General features: G+C 42.6%; 1 protein-coding gene across 1 annotated transcript in view; it reads right to left on the bottom strand.

Moving 5' to 3' along the window:
* Nucleotides 1–19073, bottom strand: part of ranbp9 (RAN binding protein 9) — a 107537-nt gene that overhangs the window by 24908 nt on the left and 63556 nt on the right. Inside the window, exon 9 of the mRNA XM_085988819.1 lies at nt 15651–15847. Within this exon, the coding sequence (XP_085844945.1) occupies nt 15651–15847 (197 nt within the window). The remainder of the gene's footprint in view (nt 1–15650; nt 15848–19073) is intronic.

The following is a 19073-nucleotide window of genomic DNA, read 5'->3' on the forward strand; positions in this document are numbered from 1 at the left end:
TGCACCACAGCAACTGGCTGTTCACCCTCCCCTTCCAAGATGTTCTGCAGCCGCTCGGAGACATCCTTGACCCTTGCACCAGGGAGGCAACACACCATCCTGGAGTCTCGTTTGCGGCCGCAGAAATGCCTATCTATTCCCCTTACAATTGAATCCCCTATTACTATAGCTCTACCACTCTTTTTCCTCCCATTCTGTGCAGCAGAGCCACCCCTGGTGCCACGAAGTTGGCTGCTGCCTTCCTCTGATAAGCCATCCCCCCCAACAGTACTCAAAGTGGTGTATCTGTTGGAGAGGGGGATGGCCACAGGGGACCCCTGCACTACCTGCCTGCGCCTAGTACTCTGCCTGTTGGTCACCCGTTCCCTTTCTTCCTGTGCTTTGTCCAACTCCCTAAACTTGCTATTCACGATGTCCCGAGCATCGTAAACACTCCAGTATGCATCCAATCGCAGCTCCAGCGCCGCAATGCGGTCTGTCAGTAGCTGTCAGTATACTCAACGACTGAGCATCCACAGTGCTCTGGAGTAGAGAATTCCAAAGATTCACAACCCTTTGAGTGAAGAAATTTCTCATCTCAGTCCCAAATGGCCGACCCCTTATTCTGAGACTGTGACCTCTAGCTCTAGACTCCCCAGTCAGGGGAAACATCCTCCCAGCATCTACCCAGTCAAGCCCCTTAAGAATTTTATAAGTTTCAATGAGATCATCTCTCATTCTTCTAAATGCTAGGGAATATAGGCCTAGTCTACTCAAGCTCTCCTCATAGGACAATCGCCCCATCCCAGGAATCAGTCTAGTGAATCTTCATTGTACTCCCTCTTAAGGCAAGTATATTCTTTTAGGTAAGGCAACCAAAAGTGTACACAGTATTCCAGGTGTGGTCTCAACAAAGCCCTGTACTATTATAGCAAGTCTTCTTTACTCTTGTACTCCAATCCTGCTGTAATAAAGGCCAACATACCATTTGCTTTCCTAATTGCTTGCTGTACCTGCTTGTTAACTTTGTGATTCGTGTACAAGGACATCCAGGTCCCTTTCAATACCAACATTTCCCAATCTTTCACCATTTAAAAAATATTCTGCTTTTCTATTATTTATATCAAAGTGGATAACTTCACATTTCTCTACATTATATTCCATCTGCCATGTTATTGCCCACTCACTTAACCCGTCCATATCCCTTTGCAGCCTCTTTGCGTCCGCCTCACAACTTACTTTCCCCACTTGGCTGTGTATTGTCAGCAAACTTGGATACATTACACTCGGTCCCCTCATCTGAGTCATTGATATAGATTGCAACTAGCTGAGACCCAAGCACTGACCCTTGTGATACCCCACTAGTTACAGCCTGCCATCCCGAAAATGACCCGTTTATTCCTACTCTCTGCGTCTTCTGTCCATTAACCAATATTCAATCCATGCTAATATATTACCCCCAATCCCATGAGCCCCAATAGCCTCTTGTGTAGCACCTTATCTAATGCTTTTTGGAAAGCCAAATACACTACATCCACTGGTTCCCCCTCATTTACCTCTAGTTACAACCTCAAAAAATGAACAGATTTGTCAAACACTATTTCCCTTTCAAAAATCCTTGCTAATTCTGCTCAATCATATTATGATTTCCCAAGTACCCTGTTACCATGTCCCTCATAATAGATTCTAGCATTTTCCCTACTACTGATGTCAGGCTAACTGGCCTAAGATTCTCTGTCTTCTCCCCCTCCTTTTTTGAATAGCAGGGATATGTTTGCTATATTCCAATCTGCAGTGATCAATCTAAAATCAAGGTAATTCTGGAAGATTAAAACCAATGCATCCACTATCGCTGTATCAAACTCTTTTAAAACCCTAGGATGCAGGCCATCATGTCCAGGGGATTTAGTGGCATTTAGCCCCATTAATTTCTCCAGTACTATTTCTTTACTAATGCTAATTTCTTTAAGTTCCTCATGCTCACTGGATCCTTGGTTCCCCACATTTCCAGAGTGTTTTTGTGCTTTCTACCATGAAGAATAATACAAAGTTTAATGTCTGCCATTTCCTTATTCCCCATTATAATTTCTCCTGTCTCCACCTGTAAGGGACCCACGGTTACTATTGCTAATCTTTTCATTTTTACATACCTATAGAAGTTCTTACAATCTGTTTTTGTCGCTTGCTAGCTTACTCTCGTATTCTATTTTCTCGCTCTCCTTCAATTCTTGGTCCTCCTTTGCTGAATTCTAAAATCCTCCCAATCCTTAGACTTGCTACTCTTTTTGGCAACATTATTAGCCTCTTCCTGCAATCTAATATTATCTTCAACTTGTTAGCCAAGGCTGGACCACTTTTCCCCCATGGGGTTTTTTATTTAAGGGAATGTATATTTGTTGTGAATTATAACTTATTTCTTTAAATGTTTGCCATTGCTTATCTACCGTTATATCTTTTAATTTAGTTTCCCAACCTACCTTAGCCAACTTGTCCCTCATATCTACGTAGTTTGCTTTGTTCTGATTTAAGATCCTACTTTCAAACTTAACTAAATCACTCGCAAACTCAATATAAAATATCATATGATCACTCTTCCCCAGAGGCTCCTTTACTACAAGGTTATTAATTAACCCTGTCACACTGCACAATATTAGATCTAAAATAGCTTGTTCCCTAGTTGATTCCTCAAACTACTGATCTAGAAAACTAGCTTGAATGCATTCCATGAATTCATCCTCTACACTATTATTGCAAATTTGGTTTGTCCAGTCTATATGAAGATTAAAGTCCCCCCATAATTACTGTATTACCCTTGTTACATGCACCTCTAATTTCCTGATTACAGTGCCCCACATTACAACTACTGTTAGGGGACCTATAAACTACTCACACCAGTGTTTTCTGCCCCTTGTTTCTTAGCTCCACCCAAATTGATTTTACACCTTGATTATACAAGCTAAGATCCTTTCTCTCTACTGTCTTTATACGTTATCAGGGCTACCCCCCCGCCCCCCCAAGCCACCACCCCCTCCCTCCTTTTCCATTTTGCCAATCTCTTCTAAAAGTCAAGTATCCTGGAATATTTAGTGCTCAACTTTGGTCACTGCAACCATGCCTCCATAATGGCTATTAGATCAAACCCATTTATTTTTATCTGTGCTATTAATTCATCTATTTTGTTGTGAATGCTTCGCGCATTTGGGTATAGTGCCTTTAGCTTCAACATTTTTTTCTATTTTTCCCCTCGTCACCTTGGCCACTAATGCCCTATTACCTTTGTTAACCTCTGTCCCTTCCTGACCCACACTCAATTTTACCCACATCACTACTCTGTTCTACAGCCTTGATTTTTCTCTTAGTGCTTTTGAATTTACCCTTTCTTGAATTTTCCCACCCACCTTCATTAATTTAAAGCCCTATCTACTGCCCTAGTTATTCGATTCACCAGGACATTGATCCCAGCCCGGTTTAAGTGGAGCTCGTCCCATCGGAACAGCTCCCTCTTTCCCCCAAACTGGTGCCCGTGCCCCATGAATCGAAACCCCTGCCTCCCACACCACTCTTTCAGCCATGCATTTAACCTTGTAATATGTTTGCCCCTATGATAATGTGCGTGCGGCTCAGGTAACAATCCAGAGATTATTACCTGTGAGGTTGAGTTTCAATTTGGACACTAGCTCCTCAAACGCTCAGGTTGAACTAGGTACGAGGTTCTGCTATGTTGTTGGTTCCTATGTGGACTACAACTGGATCCTCCCTCTCCCACTCCAAGTTCTTCTCCAGCCACGAGGAGATGTCCTTAACCCTGCCACCGGGCAGGCAACACAACTTTCAGATCTCCCAGTCGCAGCTGCAGAGAACAGTATCTATCTCCATGAATTTACTGTCCCCCAACACTACCACATTCCTTTTCACTCCTCCCATTTGAATGGCCTCCTGTATCATGGTGCCATGGTCAGTTTGCTCATCCACCCTGCAGATTTTGTCCTTATCCACACAGGCAGCAAGATCAATGTTCCATGTAAGCTGCGCAGCACTCCAGGGGTCCCGCGCAGCCAGCTTTTCAATAGAAAAACCGTGCATGAGCGGTATTTTGAATGAACCCACGCAGCCCGAAAAAAAAATCACAGGGAACTTGAAGAACCTCGTACCTGTTGGATAAGAACAAAGGCCGAGGCTCCTCCAGCACCGCACCAGGGGTCCCCTTACCTGCCTGACTCCCAGTCACACCCTCCTGTCCCTGACCACTAACCAGACCTGTACCACTACCTAACCTAAAGGCCGTGACTAGCGCCTGATCAAAGCATCCACTCAGCCAAAGTTCCTCGAGATGCAAACAATTACTGCCAATGTGGTTGTCAGTTATCACTATGCTCTCCACAAACTCCCACATGCTGCAGTTGTGGCACACTGCCATCCCTATATAACCTTGTTTTATTTATTTAATTAAAGTTAAGTATTTAATCAACTTAGCTTATACTTTTTAAAATAATTACTTGATCTAATTTAAGTTATAGGTACGTTAAATATTTACCTGTAACAACCCCGCTGCCCCTCCTTGTGCTGTGACATCACTGCGATTTTTCTCCCGTGCCACTCACAGACCTTCCTTTTCTACCACTCTGCTCTCAGCCTTGCCCTTTTGGGAACAAGGTTTATTTCCCCTCTCCCTTCATTTAGTATAAAAGTTAGATATTTAGCGAAAGTCTACTTATTAGAGAGAGTTTCTTTGATCACATCTGGAGTCTCCCCTATTTATATTTTGATATAGGAGTTCGTAATCAAAATGTAATTTTCGTCTGTTGTAATGTAATAGATTGAAACAGCTTAAAATATTCAAATGTTTATTTGCTGGTAGGATAGGGCAGGAATGCCCAAGCTTTTGTCTGTGTGCCACATAGGTACATACCATGGAGCTTCAGGGACCACATATAAAAAGTTTAAATCCATTATCCCATTAATTTGAAGTATCTCAAGTTACTGATCTGAGTGTTCTGATTTAGGATTGTGGCATGTGGTGGATGCCCAAAGAATAAGGACGGTGGCAGACAGGTAACAGTTCATGCCACATCCTCTGCACACTAACAGCATACAAAAAATAAGCAAATTTAGATGGAGAAGGAGCTATAACCATCAGAGCAATCTGCCAAAGGTGTTGGCCATGCACTGCAGTTAAACTTAAACAGTAATATTAAGTAAATTTGTGATGCTTGCTTCATGTGGTAACATTGTAGGTTATCAAATGGAACCAAACTGAGAGATGCCCAGGAGGCAGCTATGGAACAGGTGGAATAGTCTTGAATCTGCTTGCCAAGAGGCAGCAGTGGCATAACCAGGCATATACAATGTATGTAAATCCAAACACTTTCTATCCCCTTGGTTGACAAATCAGCCGCTGAAGTGCAATCGCACGGTAGCAATAGCTGATTTACTGCCTCAAGGGATCTGTGTTCTTTTCACAGATGTTCTTCTTACTGTTGGTCCCAGCTACATTACCGCTGCAAGCGGGGATTCCTTGTCTCACAATAATACTGGAATTCCCACTTGCTACACAAAGTCCAATCCCAAAACAAGTAAATCAAGTAGGAATTATGGTTGGAACTGGCACCAAGAAGATCAAAGAAGGGGAATGTGTATCTCACTGGGGGAATTTGCGGGGGGAGGGGGGGGCTGGGGGGTAAAGGTTGGATGGAAAGCGTGCTTCTGAACTGCAGGTATTAGAGGAAGAGTATACTGTTTCCAACAGGGGGGGGAGGAAGGAAGTTCATTAGAGGGACAGAGCGTAGATCTGAACTAGTGGGGGATCGTGCGGTTAGGTTAGAGTACCCTTGTGAACTTGGTTGGGGGGGGGGGGGGGGGGAAGAGGAGGTTAGGAGAGAGTGCCCCTGCAAAAGGATGTGCAGAGAAGAGGTAATTTTTGCAGAAAGAAATGGTCCAGTCTATGGATAAATCCAAGTGTCACTTATTTTTACTAAATAATTAAGAAAAAAAGTGCAATACAAAATTTCTAAATTTTCCAAGTGAGCATGCACACCTCTTAGAAGTGTGCCACCCGTTGGCAGTGTGGAAGTGGCATTTTTTTGGTAAGAGTACGTACAATTGTGAATTTTGTGTCCATGGCCCCAGTAGTGCCACTGCTTAGTCACCGGTTTGTCTTAGGCTCTAACCATGGAAAACGATCAAGGTAGCCTGAATTGCTTTATGCAAGATACTTTAGGATTATGTGAGCATCTGCATAATTGAAACCAATTGCCTGTTCTATGTACATAAAACAAAAAGGGAACAATTTCTTGAACCAAATTAAACTGCAAAGTGACAAGCTAAAACTCCAGACAAATCCCAAGGACTACCATGCCAGAATCCCAAAAATGGCTGATCTACAATATGGATTTGCAGTTTATAAATTATTATGCAAGCCAGAACAAAAGCAAAAATGAATCTTTTGTTAAACTCGTGCATTGAGCAGTAGGTACATTCGCTTGTGAAGCATTAAATTATGGTCTTAATTGAGAACTCGGATGTCAGCCGTGACTCAGTGGTAACACTCCCACCTCAGTCAAAAGGTTGCAGGTTCAAGTCCCACGCTAGAGACTTGAGCACAAAATCTCAGTTGACACTGAAGTGTAGTACTGCACTGTCAGTGGTGCCGTTTTCCGGATGAGACTTTAAACCAAGGCCCCATCTGTCCTCTCAGGTGGATGTTAAAGATCCGATGGGACCTATTTCAAAGAAGAGCAGGGGAGGTCTCGCTGGTGTCCTGGCCAATATTTCTCCCTCAACAAACAACTAAAAACAGATTAACTGGTCATTATCATGTTGCTTTTGGTGGGACCTTGCTGTGCGCAAATTGGCAGCCATGTTTCCTACATTACAACAGTGACCACACTTTCAAAAGTTTTTCATTGGCTGTAAAGTCCTAAAGTTGTGAAAGGCGCTTTATGATTGCAGTCTTTCCTTTTTCAATTGGGAACTATTGAGGGACTCGACAGCCATAATTTCGAAATAGTTTACATAAAATGGGTCACCCATTGGAGACATGAACAAAAGCAAACTACTGCGGATGCTGGAAATCTGAAATAAAAGCAGAAAATGCTGGAAACACTCAGCAGGTCAGGCAGCATCTGTGGAGAGAGAAACAAAGTTAACGTTTCAGGTCGATGACCTTTCGTCAGGATACATGAACCTTTGATTTTAACCATGGTGTGGAGATGCCGGAGTTGGACTGGGGTGGGCAAATGTAAGAGATCACACAACACCAGGTTATAGTCCAACAGCTTTATTTGAAATCACAAGCTTTCGGAGCGCTGCTCCTTCTTCAGGTGAAGTGGAGAAATGCATAAAGACACAGCTTATATAGTCAGAGAATCATGTCAGATGTTTACAGGTAACCTTTCCAACTGCCATTTATCGCACCTCGGCAGGGAGATAATCACAGCAGTCAAAGGTGTGAATGGTGTCCAAGTAGAGTCCTCGAAGTTTCCCTTTTGCAGCGAAGTCCCAGGATGAAATCGAAGTGAAGTGTGTTCCAAGTCGAAGTGTCTCGAACTGCTCTTTCTGTCTGCTTACTAAAAACAGTTATACTCTCTCGATCTGCCTTGCCTCCCCCAGATCGAGAGGTGTCCCAGGTTACTTGGGGGAGGCAAGGCAGGTCGAGAGAGTATAACTGTTTTTAGTAAGCAGACAGAAAGAGCAGTTCGAGACACTTCGACTTGGAACACACTTCGGGAGAGACAGCTTCTACACTTCACTTCGATTTCATCCTGGGACTTCGCTGCAAAAGGGAAACTTCGAGGACTCTACTTGGACACCATTCACACCTTTGACTGCTGTGATTATCTCCCTGCCGAGGTGCGATAAATGGCAGTTGGAAAGGTTACCTGTAAACATCTGACATCATTCTCTGACTATATAAGCTGTGTCTTTATGCATTTCTCCACTTCACCTGAAGAAGGAGCAGCGCTCCGAAAGCTTGTGATTTCAAATAAAGCTGTTGGACTATAACCTGGTGTTGTGTGATCTCTTTGATTTTAAACCATTGTTGAACGAATGTTGGCGATACTCAGAATATTTGATACATCACATGGCATACAACAGACTGAGCAGAGCACTAAAGCAAATACATTAGAAGCACCATTAGTAGATACCCTGCAAGAAATAACAAACTTGCATTTATATATACACAAGCCTTATGTAGTCAGGACATCCCAAACTGCTTTACAACCAGTGAATTACTTCGGAAATGCAATAAAATTGGACAAATATGGCAGCCAGTTTGAAAACAGCAAGGTCCCACAAGCAGAATAAATTATGGTAGTTTATGGTAGGGTTGACCAGGATACTGGGAGAACTTTCTGCTCTTCTTCAAATAGTGCCATGGGATCTTTTACTTCCACTAGAGCAGGTTGACTGGGCCTCAGTTTAACATATCATTTGAAAGACAGCATCTCCAACAACACAGCACTCCCTCAGTACTGCACTGAACTACATGAATATGACAGAAAACACTGAAATCATCTTTCAATAACCAGCATATCTTTGTTTGGATGAAATATTTGACCCGCAAACTGAGAAAAAAAATTCTTCCTGCCAGGCATTGGGAGTTTGCCTCTACTTATTGCCAAGACGTCCAAGAGCTACATTACTATTCTTTGCAGAGAACTAGTATATATTTTGCACTACTCATGGGATTATAGCAAACAGAGGAAATGCATGCAGAGATCTTCAGGTCCACAAAAGAATAAACCATCCAGTCTGCAGGTTGGCACACCCTACATATCTTCTGTGTTTCTGTTTGAAACTACCAGCTGTTTGGAGAAACCGGTTTAATCACTAGGCACCTCGTTCCCCCTCCCCCGCCCCCCCCCCACCCCACCTCCTGAAAATAGCCTGAATTACACTGACACAGATACCAGCAGGATTAATCTTGACCACGACCTGAAGTTACTTCAATGAGATTGTCTGGGCAGTGCCAGGACCTCTGAGCTGAGTGGACCTTTGGAGGAATCAGTCTAATCGGTCCAGAATTTAAATATAATTGGGTCGGATGATATCTCTGCAATGAGACACCAATGACTTCTCAGCACGGAGAGACCAACAAATCATTGACTTAAGTCACTGAACGCTTACAGCATTGTGTTTAGCAGGGCAGTCTGAATTTATTGCACTTACTGTGCTGCCCATAGTATAGGAAACACAATGCAGCATCTAGAGTACACTTTGTGGTTTCAACCAAAATTTGGTAAGTCCCAGTATCATGCTTGAATGACTAGCATTTTCATCTAAACCATCCTGAGTCATCATGAATGGATAAGGATCATTAAAGTCAGTTTTTATTGAAAATTTTAAATCAGTCTTTTTATTGAAGAGATTTTAGTTTAGAAGAGAGAAAATCAGTGGGGGAACCCGAGAAAAATGGCTAAGTTGGTAGAAATATTAGTAGAAGTTATTTTGAACATCGCCAAACTCAAAACAAGCGGCTTAAAGGCTTAGTAAAGCTAAGAGACAACACACGATTATTTACACTCATCATAGACATCACTTTTATAGGGCTCAAAATCAAAACTCTCAATTAACCCCAGTTAGTTATTTAAAAATTTACATTAAGAGTAAAAGCTAAGAATTTAATATATATTGTCTGGCTCCAGCCACTTACCTGCCACTATAAAAGTGGGATAATAAAAAATGTTGAAGATTATGCACAGGGGAACAGTTGCAATCTTGTTTTAATAAACAAAGCCTTATGTGACCTGAGTCAACCTTTGATTGATAACCTCAATCTCCAGGAGAATCTCTGTGTACCTGTAGTAACTGTCCGTGTACAGCTGCCCTCGCGCCGTACAAAATTAGAAATAAGACTGGCTTTGCTGTAATATAAAAAATATAGTCTATACAGCAGCACCTAACGATGATCCAGATCCCTTTAAAAAAAATTCAAATTGCACAATCTTAGTTTTGTTTTCTGTTAAAAATGGTGTCCAGAGGCAGGCTTGCATCTGTGATGTCAGCATCGCATGAACTGCGTGACCTGCGTACATCTCTGATTTTGATAAGAAAACAATAGGATAATTTTAAGGTGGGGTGGGGTATTTTCAAATTTGGGAGGAAATTAGTTTTTACTGATTCACCATCCCACAAAAATTTGGGAATTTATCAATGAACAAAATTCGCATTCGCAACAAAATAGATGAATCAATAGCGCAGATAGAAATCAACAGGTTTGATCGAATAGCCATAACAGAGACGTGGTTGCAAAGTGGCCAAGGTTGGGAACTAAATATTGCAGGAAACTTAACTTTTAGAAGAGATAGGCAAAATGGAAATGGAGGAGGGGTAGCCCTGATAATAAAGGATGGGACAAAGACAGTAGAGAGAAAGGATCTTAGCTCTGAAAATCAAGTAGAAGAATCAGTTTGGGTGGAGCCAAGAAACAGCAAGGGGCAGAAAACATTGGTGGGAGTTGTTTATAGGCCCCCAATAGTTGTAATGTAACAAGGGTAATAGTGATCATGGGGGACTTTAATCTACATATAGACTGGGCAAACCAAATTTGCAGTAAGTGTGGAGGACGAATTCATGGAATGTATGCAAGATAGTTTTCTATATCAGTATGTTGAGGAACCAACTAGGGAACAGGCGATTTTAGATCTAGTATTGTGCAATGAGAAAGGGTTAATTAATAACTTTTAGTAAAGGGGCCTTCAGGGAAGAGTGACCATAATGAGACAGAATTTTATATTGGGTTTGAAAATGATTTAGTTAAATCCAAAACTAGGGTCTTAAATCTAAAAAGGCAAATTACATAGGTATGAGACGAGAGTTGGCTACGGTAGATTGGGAAACTGCATTAAAAAGGTATGACAGTAGACAAGCAATGGCTAGCATTTAAAGAATTAACACATAATTTACAAAAAATATACATTCCTTTAAGGCACAAAAACCTCAGGAAAAGTGGTCTAACTGTGGCTAACAAGAGAAGTTGAAGATAGTATTAGATCAAAGGAAGAGGTTTATAATTTTGCCAAAAATAGTAAGCCTGAAGATTGGGAGGATTTTAGAATTCTGCAAAGGAGGACCAAGAAATTGATAAAGAAAGGGAAAATAGAATGAATGAAACTAGCGAAACACATAAAAAACAGACTGTAAAAGTTTCTATAGGTATGTAAAAATGAAAAGATTAGCAAAAGTAAATGTGGGTCCCTTACAGACTGAGACAGGAGAAGTTGTAATGGGGAATAAGGAAATGGCAGAGAAATTAAACAAATACAGGAAACTTTGGTTTATCCGGAGGTTGTATGTCCGGAATACTCGATCTAACGGCAGAAATCAAGAGCCGTTTTCTGTACGTTTTTTTTTAGATCTCGTTCTTTTTTTCCCCCCCAGTCAGCCACTGCAAGGTCTGTAGCTATAGCAACAGCTTCAGCTAGAGACGCTTGCAGCTGCAGCCGACTCTTTAGAAGCTGTTGCTAAGCAACAGTGTTTGTTGTCAGATACGGAGATGAAAACCTCCATATGTTTCAACATTAACTTTGTATGTTCGGCAGTTTTGATAGATCGGCAACACGCCGGTCCCGTCGGTGCCGGATATCACAAAGTTTCCTGTACTTTGTGTCTGTCTTCACAGAAGACGACGCAAAAAACTTCCCAGAAATAATGGAGAAGCAAGGCTCCAGTGAGAATGAGGAACTGAAAGAAATTAGTATTAGTAAAAAAAAAATAGTACTGGAGAAATTAATGTGACTGAAAGCCGATAAATCTCCTGGACCTGATGGCCTACATCCTAGGGTTTTGAAAGAGGTGGCTATAGAGATGGTGGATGCATTGATTGTCATTTTCCAAAATTCCATAGATTCTAGAACGGTTCCCGCGGATTGGAAGGTAGCAAATGTAACCCCATTATTTAAGAAAGGAGGGAGAGAGGCAGACCAGTTAGCTTGACATCAGTAGTGGGGAAAATGCTAGAATCTATTATTAAGGACGTGGTAACAGGGCACTTAGAAAATAATAATAGGATTGGGCAGAGTCAACATGGATTTGTGAAAGGGAAATAGGGTTTGACAAATCTGTTAGAATTTTTTGAGGTTGTTACTAGCAGAATAGATAAGGGGGAACTAGGGGATGTGGCGTATTTGCATTTTCAGAAGGCATTCGATAAGGTGCCACACAAGAGATTAAATAAAATTAGGGCACATGGGATTGGGGGTAATATACTAGCATGGATTGAGGATTGGTTAACGGACAGTCGACAGAAAGCAGAGTAGGAATAAACTGGACATTTTCGGGTTGGCAGGCTGTAACTAGTGGGGTTCCGCAAGGATCAGTGCTTGGGCCTCAGCTATTCACAATCTACATCAATGATTTGGATGAGGGGACCAAATGTAATATATTCAAGTTTGCTGATGATACAAAGCTGGGTGGGAATGTAAGTTGTGAGGAGGATGCAAGGAGGTTTCAAGGGGATATAGACAGGCTAAGTGAGTGGGCAAGAACATGGCAAATGGAATATAATGTGGAGAAATGTGAAGTTATCCACTGTGGTAGGAAAAATAGAATAGCAGAGTATTTTTTAAATGGTGAGAGATTGGGAAATGTTAGTGTTCAGAGGGACTTGGGTATCCTTGTACACGAATCACTAAAAGTTAACATGCAGGTACAGCAAGCAATTAGGAAAGCGAATGGTATGTTGGCCTTTATTACAAGAGGGTTTGAGTATAAGAGTAAAGACATCTTACTGCAATTATATAGGGCCCTGGTGAGATCACTGCTGGAGTATTGTGTACAGTTTTGGTCTCCTTACCTAAGGAAGGATATACTTGCCATAGAGGGAGAGCAATGAAGATTCACCAGACTGGTTCCTGGGATGGGGGGTTTGTCCTATGAGGAGAGATTGAGTAAGCTCGGCCTATATTCGCTAGAGTTCAGAAGAATGAGAGGTGTGCTTATGGAAACATACAAAATTCTTACAGGGCTTGACACGGTAGATGCAGGGAGGATTTTCCCCCTGGCTGGGGAGTCTAGAACCAGGGGTCACAGTCTCAGAATAAGGGGTCTGCCATTTAGGACTGAGATGAGAAATTTCTTCACTCAGTGAGGGTAGTGAATCTTTGGAATTCTCTACCCCAGAGGGCTGTGAAGGCTCAGTCGTTGAGTATATTGAAGACAGAGATCGATAGATTTTTGAATATTAAGGGAATCAAGGGATATGGGGATAGTTCAGGAAAGTGGAGATGAGGTAAAAGATCAGCCTTGATCTTATTGAATGGCGGAGCAGGCTCGAAGGGCCAAATGGCCTACCCCTGCTCCTATTTCTTATGTTCTAAAATCAGTAACACTGATTTTAATGATCCCCATGAATGGACAATTGCATTTCGCACATTTAATAGCTTTGGCAGATGCAGATCAAGTTATGTAAAACTGTACGTTTGTTTGTGATACATGCGATATAGTGCATGAATCAGTACCAAAAGGCGTACCATATAACCAGAGGCTAGCTGGGGCACACATATGGTGTCGAGTGTAAAATTCCAATGTGTTTTGGCACTTTGAATGCAAATAATCCTGCTTCATGTGCTCAATAACAGTCATAGGATTGCTGTCTGCAGACCACATGGGTGCTACATGAAAAGTTTGGGCAGTCTCAACGTAGCTCTACTGGGCAATGGTCAGCAATACCTATTGACAATTTTACTTAAGAGGTTCCAGGATTGCTACTTTAGTAGGGAATGCTCTACTAAGGTTAGTGAGCAGAAATATTTTTGGAGTAAAAAGAACTTTCTTAAATCTGACTGACCTGGATGTGCCAGACACTGGGTGCAAAATTGGAAATTTTTCCAAGTGTGCTTCATCTTGATAGAAAAAAATATATAAAAAAAGAAGAGCTACTCCAGAAGATGCTTAACATTTTGAACAGCTCAAAGTGCCTATCAAGTGTTCAGAGTCATGATCAGAGCAGACAGGATTAGGATGAAATGGCAAAGTTTGCATTTGGTTCCTTGATTAGGAAGTGTGTCAGTACATTAAGTAACAGCATTAACAGTTCCCTTCATCATAATTTGGCTGCAAGGAAAAGATGCACCAATTCCTCACTCATTTGCCTTATACTACTGCTACTTTTAGGAGGTTTTGTCTTTTTATGCACGCCTTTGCAACTAAACAGCTTTGGAGCTAGCTCAGCAAACTCAGATTGCCCTGAAGCATTTCTCTATAGCAAGCAGAACTCAATACATTTCACTAGCCACATTGTTGTTCTGTGTTTGAAAATGAGACCCCAATGGAAACAAGCAAATGACAGAAGAGTTCAAAAAAGGATGGTGAACTCTTAGCCAGAAGAAACTCAACAGCATTTTAAGTGGAACAAACAATGAAGTGATAACAGCACACTTAAAACAAAAAATTCTGTTAAACAAGGGAGTGTTTTCCACTAGGGCATGAAACTCACCAACTCTCCTGGCTCAAACCAATTTCACTAGTGCAACTATTATAATATGAATAGCTTATGTGTAGCCAGAGGCTCAAAAGAGGGAATTATGAGTTTGCAAAAACAAAGTACTGTTACCATTCAGGAGCCCGGGCCTCAAAAGCTGGTCTGATCTTCAAACATTTTTCAGAAATCATGATAGAATGGTATGAATTGTCACACAGTCATCTGCAACTTCCCAGGTATGGGTTGCACAAGTTGTGGTAGTCCAGTTTCTTGGGCCTATTTGGAGACAGTTCTTGAACAGTGTTTCATTCAGACAGTTTCAGTACTTGGACTCCAAGCCGGTTAACCTTCAAGTGTCCTTTAAGACTAAGAGTACTGATGCATCTGGCTCTGTACAACATGCAATTAAATGTTTCCTGCTGCAGTTCTGAACAAGAATGACAACGACCGACTTGCTTCAGACTTCAACAAATACTGATCTTGGAATTGTTCCTACTCTGCAAAGCACATTTTGAAGTTTACTTGCTAGAAACATGAGCTACGTCCAACATTTACAGTCTTTCAACTGCAAGGAAAATAAATGGCTATAAGCTAGTTTGAAGCTTTACACAGGTAAAATGCTCCCGGAGCAAAGTGCTGCAGAAGGAAGAAATGGAACGCAGCAACTACAGTATATCCGACAAGCATGAGTCATTTTCAGTATCAGAGGACAGCAGTCAAGAAGTTCAGTTTGCAAATTGTACAAGGGTCTGAGCCAACGTTCCCCATATCTTTTTTCAGTGTGCGGTCCCTTTAACTGGGTGCGCGACCCATTCAGATTTTTTGCGTGGTTTCTTCCCTGTAGAAGCCGGTGAGCGGCCTGCGCGGGAACTCCAGACCACTGTGCGGCCGAGCAGCTTAGCAGGAACGTTGGTCTGGGCTACAGTTTCTCCCATTTACTATGGTGCCTGAGCTAAATATACATGTGGAGTGAAGCCACAAATGACCACAATCTTATGTGGCCTTAATCAGAGAGAACCAAAGATAATGCTTTGAGAGAGATAAACAATGAAATTGCTTTGAGAGATAAACAATGAAATTGCCATATTAATTTCACATTGTCTTCGTAATTAGTCTTAACCGTTGATTCAGCAAAACAAGCCTGGTGTACACTTCAGTCTTTACCAAGGAAACATTGTGCAATTTGTTCTTGTAATAGTGACTATTACAGAAAAAGTTAAAATTTCCTGATGATTCTATCCAAGCCATTTACCTGTAAAGTGACTGTGTGCACCATTCCCTTTGCATACTGCTAGGATGTGGATATTGCTCCCATGGCTGGGACTCATGCTGGGACTGTTGAAGGTTCTAGGGCTACCCGGGTAGCTGTCTTGAGACTTCGGACTTCGACCTCCTAGACACCGCACTTCACTATCTGTCCCATTTACCATTTCTATAAACTGACGGACTCTAGGGAAAATACAAAGCAAACATCTCAACCGCCTAGAATGGTACAGTAATGTTTAAATTAAAAACATACATCCCTATACTCATAGCCCATTATGCTGTAATTTTGTTTTAGCAGCCAGTTGCTTAAAGTTAGTAGTAAGTTAGGTCACCACTGAATCATGGTACTTGTGGTAATCCTTAACCTGCTAAATAAACTACTACATGAACAGGTCCATTTCCATTCTCCAGCACAGTTATGTTTAATCATAGAAAGCGCCAATCTATAGACTACCACAATGCTTAAAACATTACAATTGATTGAGGGCAAAGTAATCTTGGAACCAGAATCTGTTTTTAGGCATTCGATAAGGTGCCACATAAAAGGTTGTTACGCAAGATAACGGCTCATGGGGTTGGGGGTAATATATTAGTATGGATGGATAGATAATTAGTTAACGGACAGGAAACAGGGAGTAGGGATAAACCGGTCATTTTCAAGTTGGCAGGCTGTAACTAGTGGTATGCCGCAAGGATAAGTGCTTGGGCTTCAGCTATTTACAATTTATATTAATAACTTGGATAAAAGGACCGAGTGTAACATATCCAAGTTTGATCACGATACAAAGCAAGGTGGGAAAGTAAGCTGTGAGAAGGACACAAAGAGCCTGCAAAGGGATATATTTGACAGGTTAAGTAAGTGGGCAATAAGATGGCAGATGGAGTATAATGTGGGGAAATGAGAGGTTATTCACTTTGGTAGGAAGAATAGCAAAACAGAATATTTTTAAATGGAGAGAAACTTTTAATTGTTGGTGTTCAGAGATTTGGGTGTCTTCGTACATGAAACACAAAGTTAGCATGCAGGTACAGCAAGCAATTAGGAAGGCAAATGGCACGTTGGCCTTTATTGCAAGGGGGGTTGGAGTACAAAAGTAAGGAAGTCTTGCTACAATTGTACAGGGCTTTGGTGAGACCACACCTGGAGTACTGTGCACAGTTTTGGTCTCCTTTTCGAAGGAAGGATATATTTGCCTTGGAGGCGATGCAGTAAAACTTTACGAGATTGATTCCTGGGATGAGAGGGTTGTCCTATGATGAGAGATTGAGTAGAATGGGCCTGTGCTCTCTGGATTTTAGAAGAATGAGGCAATCTCATTGAAATATATAAGATTCTGAGGGGTTTGACAGGATAGATGCGGAGAGGTTGTTTTTCCTGGCTGGAGAGTCTAGAACTAGCAGGCATGGTCTCCAGATAAGGGGTCGGCCATTTAGGACGAGCGGAGGCAGCGGACCTGCGAGGGAGCGGGAGCCTGAGAATATAAAGAGCGAGGCCCGATTGTGGAGGCAGCGAACCTGTGAGGGAGCGAGAGCGGAGCCTGAGAATATAAAGAGCGAGGCCCGAGAGCGGAGGCAGCGGACCTGCGAGGGAGCGGGAGCAAGAGCCTGAGAATATAAAGAGCGAGGCCCGAGAACAGAGGCAGTGGACCTGCGAGGGAGCGGGAGCAAGAGCCTGAGAATATAAAGAGTGAGGCCCGAGAGCAGAGGCAGTGGACCTGCGAGGGAGCGGGAGCAAGAGCCTGAGAATATAAAGAGCGAGGCCCGAGAGCAGAGGCAGTGGACCTGCGAGGGAGCGGGAGCAAGAGCCTGAGAATATAAAGAGCGAGGCCCGAGAGCAGAGGCAGCGGACCTGCGAGGGAGCGAGAGCGCTGGAGCTGCGAATGGACTCACTCTGGAGCATACGCGATGCTGAGGATGTTGTGGATAGCACATTCAGTGAGTTGGTCACACCGCAGGTAAAGGCTAGCTCAGACAGTAAATGGGTGACCAAAAGGCAGGGTAAAGGCAGGAAGGTAGTGCAGGAGTCACCTGCGGTCATCTCCCTCCAAAACAGGTTTACCGTTTTGGGTACTGTTGGGGGAGATGACTTATCAGGGGAAGACACCAGCAGCCAGGTTCAGGGCACCATGACTGGCTCTGCTGCACAGAAGGGCAGGAAAAAGAGGGATAGGGCTATAGTGATAGGGGATTCAATTGTAAGGGGGATAGATAGGAGTTTCTGTGGCCGAGACCGAGACTCCAAGATGGTATGTTGCCTCCCTGGTGCAAGGGTCAAGGATGTCTCGGAGCGGGTGCAGAGCATTCTGAAGGGGGAGGGGGGATCAGCCAGTTGTCGTGGTACATGTAGGTACCAACGATGTAGGTAAAAAGAGGGAGGAGGTCCTACAAGCTGAATTTAGGGAGTTAGGAGCTAAATTGAAAAGTAGGACCTCAAAGGTAGTAATCTCTGGATTGCTACCAGTGCCACGAGCTAATAAGTTTAGAGAGAGTAAGATAGATAAGCTAAATACGTGGCTTGAGCAGTGGTGCAAGGGAGAGGGATTTAAATTCTTGAGGCATTGGAACCAGTTCTTGGGGAGGAGTGACCTGTACCAAGGGGACGGTCTACACCTGAACTGTGAGGGAGCCGATGTCCTCGGGGTAATATTTTCTAGGGCGGTTCGGGAGGATTTAAACTAATTTGGCAGGGGGATGGGAACCTAGGTAGTGGAAAAGAGGGAAGTCATATGAAGTCAGAAATAGATGGTAGAAAGGTGAGAAGCAATAAGCAAAGGAGAGAAACACAAAGGGCCAAACTAATTCATAATGAGAGTGTGAAAAAAGCAAGCCTGAAGGCTTTGTATCTTAATGCTAGAAGCATTAGGAACAAGGTGGATGAATTAGTTGTGGAAATAGAGGTAAACAAGTATGATTTGATTGGGATTACAGAAACGTGGCTGCAGGGTGGGCAAGGCTGGGAACTTAACATCCAGGGATATACAATATTTAGGAAGGTTCGGCAAAAAGGTAGGGGAGGTGGGGTAGCATTGCTGGTAAAGGAGGGGATTAATGCAATGGAAAGGAAGGATATTAACTCGGATGAAACGGAATCTGTATGGGTAGAAATGAGAAATAGCAAGGGGAGGAAAACGTTAGTGGGTGTGATATATAGGCCTCCAAATAGTAATATGGAGGTGAGGGAAGGCATAAAAAGGGAAATTAGAGAAGCGTGCGATAAGAGCACAGCTGTCATCATGGGTGACTTTAATTTACATATTGATTGGACTACCCAAATTAGTAAAAATTCTGAGGAGGAGGAATTCCTGGAATGTTTTCGGGACGGTTATCTGGACCAATATGTCGAGGAGCCGACTCGAGATCAGGCCATTTTAGACTGGGTATTGTGCAATGAGAAGGGACTTATCAGCAA

The sequence above is a fragment of the Somniosus microcephalus genome, chromosome 5 (genome assembly GCF_052327205.1).
Source record: "Somniosus microcephalus isolate GS21.2 chromosome 5, FLI_Smic_1.0, whole genome shotgun sequence".
NCBI classification, from domain to species: Eukaryota; Metazoa; Chordata; class Chondrichthyes; order Squaliformes; family Somniosidae; genus Somniosus; species Somniosus microcephalus.